Source organism: Triticum aestivum, chromosome 3B, assembly GCF_018294505.1.
Source record: "Triticum aestivum cultivar Chinese Spring chromosome 3B, IWGSC CS RefSeq v2.1, whole genome shotgun sequence".
In the NCBI taxonomy this organism is placed as follows: Eukaryota; Viridiplantae; Streptophyta; class Magnoliopsida; order Poales; family Poaceae; genus Triticum; species Triticum aestivum.
Genome location: NC_057801.1, coordinates 78,006,231 through 78,016,633, shown reverse-complemented (window position 1 = coordinate 78,016,633; position 10,403 = coordinate 78,006,231). Strand labels below are relative to the sequence as shown.

At 50.3% G+C, this 10,403-nt stretch overlaps 2 protein-coding genes and 1 pseudogene across 2 annotated transcripts; all 3 read left to right on the top strand.

Moving 5' to 3' along the window:
* Positions 1-501: 501 nt before the first annotated feature.
* On the top strand, positions 502-2,587 carry LOC123068719 (cytochrome P450 704C1-like; annotated as a pseudogene).
* A 912-nt stretch (positions 2,588-3,499) lies between these two features.
* LOC123068720 (cytochrome P450 704C1) lies at positions 3,500-6,152 on the top strand. The gene is made up of 4 exons (XM_044491345.1): positions 3,500-5,014; positions 5,089-5,430; positions 5,525-5,728; positions 5,835-6,152. The coding sequence occupies exons 1-4, from the start codon at positions 4,232-4,234 to the stop codon at positions 6,027-6,029; spliced, it is 1,524 nt and encodes a 507-aa protein (XP_044347280.1). The 5' UTR covers positions 3,500-4,231; the 3' UTR covers positions 6,030-6,152.
* Positions 6,153-6,622: 470 nt separating this feature from the next.
* LOC123068721 (cytochrome P450 704C1) lies at positions 6,623-8,918 on the top strand. Its single transcript, XM_044491346.1, has 3 exons — positions 6,623-7,595; positions 7,690-7,893; positions 8,000-8,918. Exons 1-3 carry the CDS (start codon positions 7,536-7,538, stop codon positions 8,192-8,194), a joined length of 459 nt encoding a protein of 152 aa, XP_044347281.1. The 5' UTR covers positions 6,623-7,535; the 3' UTR covers positions 8,195-8,918.
* The last annotated feature ends 1,485 nt before the right edge of the window (positions 8,919-10,403 follow it).

Below are 10,403 nucleotides of genomic sequence, written 5' to 3'. Positions count from 1 at the left end.
CCCCAAACTAGCAAGATTTGAGCAAGATTACCTTAAGGGAGGGGTTGGCTTCGAAATCCACGGTCAAATACTCCGGATTTGCAAGATTTGAGAGGGGGGGAGAGGGGAAGAGAGGCGGGCCGCAAGCCTTAGGGTTTGGGTGGGGTGGGGGTGTGTGGGGTGGGGGTGGGAGGGGAGAGAGGGTGGGGCCAGCCCAAGTGGAACACAGACTGTGCAGCGCCCACGAGCTAGGCGCTGCACATTACAAGTGTGGCGCCTAAGACTTAGGCGCTGCACAGGTGCGTGTGGGGCCGCAACTGGACCAGGGCTGCCACGCTGGCAGCAGGTGTAACGCCTAAGGCTGAGGCGCTGCATAGTAGTGTGCGGCGCCCAGCTGTCGGGCGTCACACGAAAGGGTCAGCAGAGTGAAATTTTTTTAAAAGCAGGTCAGTTTGTGAATTGATTTGTGCCTCAGGTCAAATCTGTGATTTGTGCCACGGACTACTACACCAGGTGCCAAGTGCTCGACAAGAATGTAATTAAGATTCCTCAATCCGCACGGCGCACTACAGCAGCACCATCCGTGACCCAGCGGCCAGCGCTAGCTGTTTCACGGCAATGGATTCACCGCTGCTGCTGGCCGCGCTGTCGTCGCTCCTCCTCCTCCTAGCCATGTACCTGGCGCTCGGCAAGAGGCGCCGGAGCTACCCGCCCGTGGCCGGCACCGTGCTCCACCAGCTGCTCAACTGGGGCCGCCTGCCGGAGTACCTGACGGAGCTCTCCCGCAGGTACCGCACCTTCCGCATGCTCACCCCAACCTGCAACTACGTCTACACCGTCGACCCGGCCAACGTCGAGTACATCCTCCGGACCAACTTCGCCAACTACGGCAAGGGGGCCATGACCCATGAGGTGATGGAGGACCTCCTCGGCGATGGGATTTTCGGCGTCGACGGCACCAAGTGGCGGCACCAGCGGAAGGTCGCCAGCTTCGAGTTCAGCACCCGAATGCTCCGCGACTACAGCAGCGGCGTGTTCCGCGACATGGCTACCCAGCTCGCGGGCATCGGGGCCGCCGCCGCGGCTGCCGGGGAGAGGTTGAGCATGGAGGATCTGTTCACGCGCTCCACGCTGGACTCCATTTTCAAGATTGGGTTCGGGGTCAATCTCGGCGCGCTCTCCGGGTCCAACTCCAACTCCAACCAGGAGGGCGCGGCGTTCGCCAGGGCGTTCGACGACGCCAGCGAGCAGGTGCTGTACCGCTTCTTCGACCCGCTGTGGAAGGCCAAGAGGCTCCTCAACGTCTTGTCGGAGGCGGCCATGAAGCGGTGGGTGCGCACCATCAATGACTTCGTCTACGCCGTCATCGACAAGAAGATCGAGCAGATGGGCAGAGATGGACAAGAATTCGTACGTGAGCTTTCTTGATTTTGCAGCAAATTAGTCGTGATCGTGACATTTGTTGATTTGGCAGGCCAAGAAACAGGACATACTGTCGAGGTTCCTGCTGGAGAGGGAGAAAGACCCGGGCTGCTTCGACAACAAGTACCTACGGGACATCATACTCAACTTCATGATAGCCGGCCGCGACACCACGGCGGGGACGCTCTCCTGGTTCCTCTACGACCTGTGCAGAGACCAGCGCATCCAGGACAAGGTCGCGAGGGAGGTGCGGGAGGCCACCACCGGCGACCACCAGGACGTGGGCGGCGTGCAAGAGTTCACGGCGTGCCTAACCGAAGACGCCATCGGCAGCATGCACTACCTCCACGCCGCGCTCACGGAGACCCTCCGGCTGTACCCGGCGGTGCCCAGCGTGAGTTGACCGACCTCATCCGCATGGAGCATTTGCGTTGCCATTTTGCGCACCGTACAGTACGCAAAGGAGATTATGGGTTGTTGCATCGCAGGACGTCAAGTGCTGCTTCTCGGATGACACGTTGCCGGACGGGCACGCCGTGAGGAGAGGGGACACGGTGAACTACCAGCCGTACGCGATGGGCCGCATGAAGTTACTGTGGGGTGACGCCGCCGAGGAGTTCAGGCCGGAGAGGTGGCTCGACGACGACGGCGTGTTCGTCCCCGAGAGCCCCTACAAATTCACGGCTTTCCAGGTGAGCAAGTGTCTACCAAATCATCACAAAAAAAAAATATACGACCTGGTCCAGAATTCCATATCCATTCATGTGACGTGTGTTTGTGTATTTTTTGTCCCCTTGTTGAACCTAACAGGCGGGGCCTCGGATCTGCTTAGGAAAGGAGTTCGCTTACCGGCAGATGAAGATATTTGCGGCAGTTCTTCTCTACCTCTTCAAGTTTGAGATGTGGGAGCGCGACTCGCGGTGGGGTATCGTCCGATGCTCACGCTCAAAATGGTCGGCCCGCTCTATGTTCGTGCGTCGCCCCGGCCATCAACCGGGAACTAGCATGGTGAGTGTATGCGCGTGTATATGAGCGCTTGCATATGTACTGTGTTAAAAAAATCGGGAACTAGCATGCCGGCTACTATAAGAACTAGAAGATGCCCTGCACGTTGCTGCGGAACCATTTCCGACAATCATTTTGTTATATAAAGAATCAGCAACAAATAAAAAGATACTAATATAAACTCTATGGGTTATGTAATCTAGTAAAATGTTCACAAAAATTAAGCGATGATTCAGAACATGTTGAAACACAATGTATATGCAAGAATTAATTCCACAGCCAATGACTCAATAACAACACTAACTATCAGACTTGCATATGAACAACTGATTGTACTCTCTAAATCCATAAAGCTGGTTGTGCTTCTGAATGACATGAGTGAAGCACCGAAGATAGTAGTGGACTAATTCTCAGGAGGAAAAATGTGGCAAAATGGCTTCTATGCCGACGGCTGCCCTCGGCATATCACCGTCGTCTTTGATTTCCTTGGCATCTAGCCAGATGGTCGTCAGCATACGTGAAAACGCTGAAGGTTTTTCGTAGCCGTCGGCAATTTTTTTTTTTGACTCTACCGTTCGTTTGATAGCGTTGGGACACGCCAACAGCAAATCCCTCGGCATATCTCCCCACATGGCAGCAACTCCAAGATTCAAAATAAATTAGTGTGCATGTGCTTAAAAATTAATAATCATCTGAATGACATTACCAGAATCTGCTTAAAAATATGATAACGAAATTGTGTGCATGCATGCCTGCCTGGACACGTAACAACGCGCAAAAAGGAAGTCCTGGAATGCTCGTCTGGGCTGCAGTAAATCGCTGCTCCAAAACGGGCAAGTTGAGTTGTGTGCGTCATTTAGAATGATTGAGACTAAGCATAAGCCCAACAACCGTGATTAGCGAAGCATTTTCTGCCGCGAGGCGACGTATCGGGCGACTAGGGTTTCTGTTGTCCCTCCGCCGGCCGCCTCCTCGGCGGCAGCATGGTGGCCGTCGTCTGTGCTGCCCTTAGGTCGGCGGGGTCCTGTGGTATGCGATGGCTGGTTGTAGGTGGCCGTTTAGCGATCTTTCATGGCGCAAGCCGTGCCTGGTTTTGTCTTTCAGAGTTTTCTGTCGGAGTCACAGTTGTCCTGTCTGGTCGTAGGTTGCTGAGTTTTTGGCGCAGATCTTCTTGCAGCTTCACCCGTCCGCTATGATATGGGTTGAGTCGACGATTGCCTGCGGCGAAGTCGGAGTTGTTTGCTCATAGTGTAGGGATGGCGATTCCGCTTGCATCACTGCTCCTCGCGCCTTCTCGTCTCTTCTTCCCTCTTTTTCTCGTTGGAGCGCGTCATCCTCGTCTCCGCGGCACTTAAAGTTACACACACGATTCCCATGACTAGAGTTTGCACACGTCAACTCAAAGTATCAGGAATTTTCGTCTCTAGAAACGCTTCCAAGCCCTGACGAGAGATGAGTGTTAAATTTGGCTTGTAGCCCTGAAGAAAACGAGTTTTGGCTTGCGGAGTTTCCTTATCGACATCAACTAATGATCGTCTTGATGCAGGGTTACAATCCACAAACAGTAAACATTTTGGATTTTTCAGAGGTTTTATGTTGTTTGTTTCGTCTCACCAAACTTTGATGTTCATTCGTCGGCGTCATTTTGGATGTTTCGTCTCGCCGATGTGCTAATGATCGTCTTGGACACGTGTGTTGAGAAGGGGAAAACGGACACACCAGGTGGCAAGTGCTCGTTAAATAACGAGAACGATATGGCTTCCTCAGTCCACACACACGCACGGCGCACTCAGCACCTTACGTGACCCAGCGCGGTCTCACGGCCATGGATTCGCCGCTTCTGGTGGCCGCGCTGTCGTCGCTGCTGCTCCTCCTAGCCCTGTACCTGCTCGGCGGCAAGAGGCGGCGCCGGAGCTACCCGCCCGTGGCCGGCACCATGCTCCAGCAGCTGCTTCACTGGGGCCGGCTGCCGGAGTACATGACGGAGCTCTCCCGCAGGTACCGCACCTTCCGCATGCTCACCCTGACCTGCAACTGGGTCTACACCGTCGACCCGGCCAACGTGGAGCACATCCTCCGGACCAACTTCGCCAACTACGGCAAGGGGCCGATGACCCACGGCGTGCTGGAGGACCTCCTCGGCGACGGGATCTTCAACGTCGACGACGCCAAGTGGCGGCACCAGCGGAAGGTCGCCAGCTTTGAGTTCACCACCCGGGCGCTCCGCGAGTACAGCAGCGGCGTGTTCCGCGACGTGGCCGCCGAGCTCGCGGGCATCGTGGCCGCCGCCGCCGCGGCCGGGGAGAGGCTGGACATGGAGAATCTGTTCATGCGGTCGACGCTGGACTCGATTTTCACGGTTGGGTTCGGGGTCAACCTCGGCGCGCTCTCCGGATCCAACAAGAAGGGCGCGGCGTTCGCCAGGGCGTTCGACGACGCCAGCGAGCAGGTGCTGTACCGGTTCCTGGACCCGCTGTGGAAGGCCAAGAGGCTCCTCGGCGTCTTGTCGGAGGCGGCCATGAAGCGGTCGGTGCGCACCATCAATGACTTCGTGTACGCCGTCATCGACAAGAAGATCGAGCAGATGGGTAGAAATCAACAGGAATTCGTACGTGAGCTTTAGTTCCTCTTCCAGCATGAGATTGGTTGCATGCCGATATGTGACATTTGTTGATTTGGCAGGCCAAGAAAGAGGACATACTGTCGAGATTCTTGCTGGAGAGGGAGAAAGATCCCGGCTGCTTCGACAATAAGTACCTACGGGACATCATACTCAACTTCGTGATCGCCGGCCGCGACACCACGGCGGGGACGCTGTCGTGGTTCCTCTACGTGCTGTGCAGAGACCAGCGCATCCAGGACAAGATCGCGCGGGAGGTGCGGGAGGCCACCACCGGCGACCACCAGGACGTGGGCGGCGTGCAAGAGTTCGTGGCGCGCCTGACTGAAGACGCCATCGGCAGCATGCACTACCTCCACGCCGCGCTCACGGAGACCCTCCGTCTGTACCCGGCGGTGCCCGTCGTGAGCATTTGCGTTGCCATTTTGTGTCACGACCGGGGAAATGATTAAGGAGTACACCATTAACTATATTTTGGGGTTGTTGCATTGCTTGCAGGATGTCAAGTGCTGCTTCTCGAATGACACATTGCCGGACGGGCACGCCGTGAGGAGAGGGGACATGGTGAACTACCAGCCCTACGCGATGGGCCGGATGAAGTTCCTGTGGGGCGACGACGCCGAGGAGTTCAGGCCGGAGAGGTGGCACGACGACGACGGCGTGTTTGTCCCGGAGAGCCCCTACAAGTTCACCGCTTTCCAGGTAACTAAATCATTACAAAGGAGAAACAAGTATGTGTGTATGTGATCGAAAATTCCCAAGTATGTTCATGTGATGTGTATGTTTGTCCTCTTGTTGAATCTAACAGGCGGGGCCTCGGATCTGCTTGGGAAAGGAGTTCGCCTACAGGCAGATGAAGATATTTGCAGTTGTTCTTCTCTACTTTTTCAGGTTTGAGATGTGGGAGCGCAACTTCACGGTGGGGTACCGCCCGATGCTCACGCTAAAAATGGATGGCCCGCTCTATGTTCGTGCGTCGCCCCGGCGATCTACCAGGAACTAGCGTGCTTGCTACTATAAGAAGTCCAGTCTCCAAAACGTTTGGATGTTCCCCTGTTCCGTTGTGATGACCACTGATAATATGACTAGTGGCAGCACTAACATAAACTCTAGCAGGGTTGCCGTATGGTTCTGTCTTTTACCACAGCCGTCGATAGGAAGACTGGTGGGACAAGAATGCACTCTGGCAAAATCCTCAACTGTCTTTTACACTGCTTTTTTTCCACTAGTAAGCTTGCACGTGCAATGCACGTCTTATTCGAGTTTAAAATTTGAATATGAACATGTTTAAATTTTAATCCACATATAGCTACTTTAAATTCCTTGCATATATACTATGCCAGTTTAAATCAAGGTAGGATCCAGTACTTTGCAAATTGCGAACTTGCCTAAAGCTTAATTATATTGAGATTAAACCCATTGACATAAATTTCTCTCATGATAAGTCAATGCATACCTATTTAATTTCATACGCTTATAGGTGGACACAAGATCAGCATCAAAGGCAATCTACCCCTTACTGATCTTACGCACACATATGAGCTCTCAAAATTCTGGATTTCGCTGTCATCTATCATATCACTACAATCTAAACACCATGAAGAAAGAGATAATGCCAAGGCAACAATTATTCGTATCTTGCATGGCTTGGGTCCTTACAAGGCTACTTCCTTTCAGCTCGAGTCCATGGGTGCTAAGCCAACCAATTCATCAAGCAAAACCTGCATTTTCATGTGCTTCCACAAAATGCAATGCAAACTTAGCGGTGATCATTAAGGGCAACCCAAAAAGGAAAAGATAAAAATTCAAAGTATATATGCATTGAAAATATAAGGAAGCGAGCCCTTACTCTACAATCAGGGGAGGTACTCAGAGCATTGGCAATATTTTCGTTACAGGAATAAAAAACTTCAAGATATGAAATCAACATCAATTATGCCCTGGTCCGTAAAGCTTTTGATATGCCAGTAAGCGTGCACGTGAAATTCACGTGTGTCTAGATAAAATATCCTTTTATTTTGCGGGGAGTATAGATAGAATATTCAATTGTAAAAATCAAAAATATTACCAACGAATGTGCATTTGAGGTTTCAGAAAAGCTATAACTAATAAAATTTATACTTTGTAGTACTGCCAAAGTTTATTTCATTCATTTCCTGACTGATGACAATACGAGTCATCCATTCTCTGCCAAAGTTGTATTTGCGCGACTCTCAAAAAAAAGTTTCTGCAGTTTTGGCATGCGGTACCCTGAATTTATTGCATACATGCAGCTCTCCACTTATGCCTACTGCATAGTATATCCATTTTATCACTGTTCGCCATAATTTAGTTTTAGTAACTCCACTGTTAAATGTGAAGTTAACCAGCATGGATTTTTTTACATAAGAGAGATTCTGCATCTAGCTTCAGCCTTCGGCTCAGTTACAGATTAATAACAGTACCAGCGCATCAAGGACAAGATCGCGCGGGAGGTGCACTACATCCAGGACAAGACGCCATCGGCAGCATGCACTACCTCCACGCCGCGCTCACGGAGACCCTCCGTCTGTACCCGGCGGTGCCCGTCGTGAGCATTTGCGTTGCCATTTTGTGTCACGACCGGGGAAATGATTAAGGAGTACACCATTAACTATATTTTGGGGTTGTTGCATTGCTTGCAGGATGTCAAGTGCTGCTTCTCGGATGACACATTGCCCGACGGGCACGCCGTGAGGAGAGGGGACATGGTGAACTACCACCCCTACACCATGGGCCGGATGAATTTCCTGTGGGGCGACCACGCCGAGGAGTTCAGGCTGGAGAGGTGGCACGACGACGACGGCGTGTTTGTCCCGGAGAGCCCCTACAAGTTCATCGCTTTCCAGGTAACTAAATCAGTACAAAGGAGAAACAAGTATGTGTGTATGTGACCGAAAATTCCCAAGTATGTTCATGTGATGTGTATGTTTGTCCTCTTGTTGAATCTAACAGGCGGGGCCTCGGATCTGCTTGGGAAAGGAGTTCGCCTACAGGCAGATGAAGATATTTGCAGCTGTTCTTCTCTACTTCTTCAGGTTTGAGATGTGGGAGCACAACTCCACGGTGGGGTACCGCCCGATGCTCACGCTAAAAATGGAGGGCCCGCTCTATGTTCGTGCGTCGCCCCGGCGATCTACCAGGAACTAGCGTGCTTGCTACTATGAGAAGTCCAGTCTCCAAAACGTTTGGATGTTCCCCTGTTCCGTTGTGATGAGCACTGATAATATGACTAGTGGCAGCACTAACATAAACTCTAGCAGGGTTGCCGTATGGTTCTGTCTTTTACCACAGCCGTCGATAGGAAGACTGGTGGGACAAGAATGCACTCTGGCAAAATCCCCAACTGTCTTTTACACTGCTTTTTTTTTTTCATAATGCTGCCGCAGCGCGTAAGAAGAGAAATATGATTAAAAGACACTCTTGGACGACACGGGGGTATGGAAGGAGGGAAATGAGCTTGAGGGACATATTGTGTTACTTTCGTCAGTTGTTCACGTCATCCGAGATGCAGGATAGTGTGCTGGACAAGGTGCCCGTCATCCGAGATGCAGAATAGTGTGCTGGACAAGGTGCCCCATAAGACTGGTCATAATGGGGAGTATCACATATTAATATGCATATCATGCATATGATACTAGCGTATGATACTATATCTATAATGCATAGTATCATAGATTAGTATCATAGATGGTCTCATTTATTACCATGCATGATAGATAGTAGCATCACACTTATTATATTACGGTATCCACCTGTGTTACTATAACCATCTCTCTCTTCTTTAATTCCCTGCCACATAAGCATGTTTGTGAGTCTCAAATGCATGATACTACTTATGTTACCCCACTATGGCCAGCCTAAGGTTTTGAGAGCCATGAATGAAATTCGAATTGCCCCTTTTACGCACGAGGAAGTGAAAAATGCATTGTTTATTATTGGGGATTTCAAGGCGCCTGGACCGATGGTCTGCATGCCATATTTTATAAATGGTTTTGGCATCTTTTGGGAAAAGATTTGATCGATGAAGTTTTTAATGCAGTGAATACATACACAATTCCGGAAGGTTGGAATAACACGATAATTGTGATGATTCCCAAAACAAGACACGATAATTGTAATGATTCCCAAAACAAAATCACCTAAGAAGGTTACTCAATTCCGTCCCATTAGTCTTTGTAATGTCGTTTACAAAGTTACCTAAAAAAATGCTTGCTGCAAGAATGAAAAATATCCCGCCAGATATTATTTCACCCACTCAAAGTGCATTTTTTGGTTGATTACGGATAATTGTTTGGTTGCGTATGAAAGTTTTCACACTATCAAAAAAAGGAGACAAAGTAAGACCGGCTTATGCGCGGTGAAACTTGTTATGCATAAGGTGTATACGTATGAGCGTGTTAAGTGGGATTTTCTTGAAAAGATCATGTTCAAGTTGGGGTTTCATAGAAATTGGGTTCAGATAATCATGGCTTATGTTTGGTGGTGAGATATCGCGTCAGATTTGACCCCGAGGAAAATGAGCAATTTATTCCTTCAAGGGGCTTGCGTCGGGGTGATCCCCTTGTCCCCGTATCTCTTTCTTTTGTGCACTAAGAGTCCGGAATGGAGTGGAGAACTTAAAGGAGTTCAGGTTTGTAGAGATGTGCCAGCAATATCTAATCTCCTTTTCGTTGATGATTCCTTGATCTTAATGCAAGCTACGACTGGCAATGCTATTAGTTCGAGACAAATTCTATCTGATTATAGCAAGGCATCGGGGCAATTAGTGAGTGACAAAAAGTCGAGTATTTTCTTTAGCCCGAGTTGTTTCCTTGGAGTGACATCTTCCTCCTTCTCCTCTCCCATAGATTCTCTCCTCCTCTCCTGAAGTCCCCCCCCCCCCATCTATCTCTTTAGTTACATGAATCATAGTCCCATCAACACCTACTACAACCTCAACCCTCTTACCACTCATTCTTTTACAAGTTACATAGATGTCACATTCTTATACTCTAAACTCTCAGAGCTATTGCTATTCATAGTAAAAAAACTAAGCCTTGATCTTCAAAACTATGCCTCTTACTTCCCGCCGTGCTCTCTAGGATGGCAGCATAGGCGACCTTGCGACTAAGTAACTCGCTGCCACTATTTGGGGGAGTGGGAACCCCAAACTTGACATGCTTGGCACACACACCATGAACAGCAGCACGCTCCACTTGTTCCTGTCTGTACATTCTTTTCCAGCGGCCCCATTTTGATTTAGCTCCAGCTTCATCAAAGTTCAGCCAGGAAGCATTCCCGGCTAAACCAGCAAGGATGCCTGTTGAGCCACCATCAACCGGCAACACCTTTGCCGCAACCAGAGGTAGGATGCCCT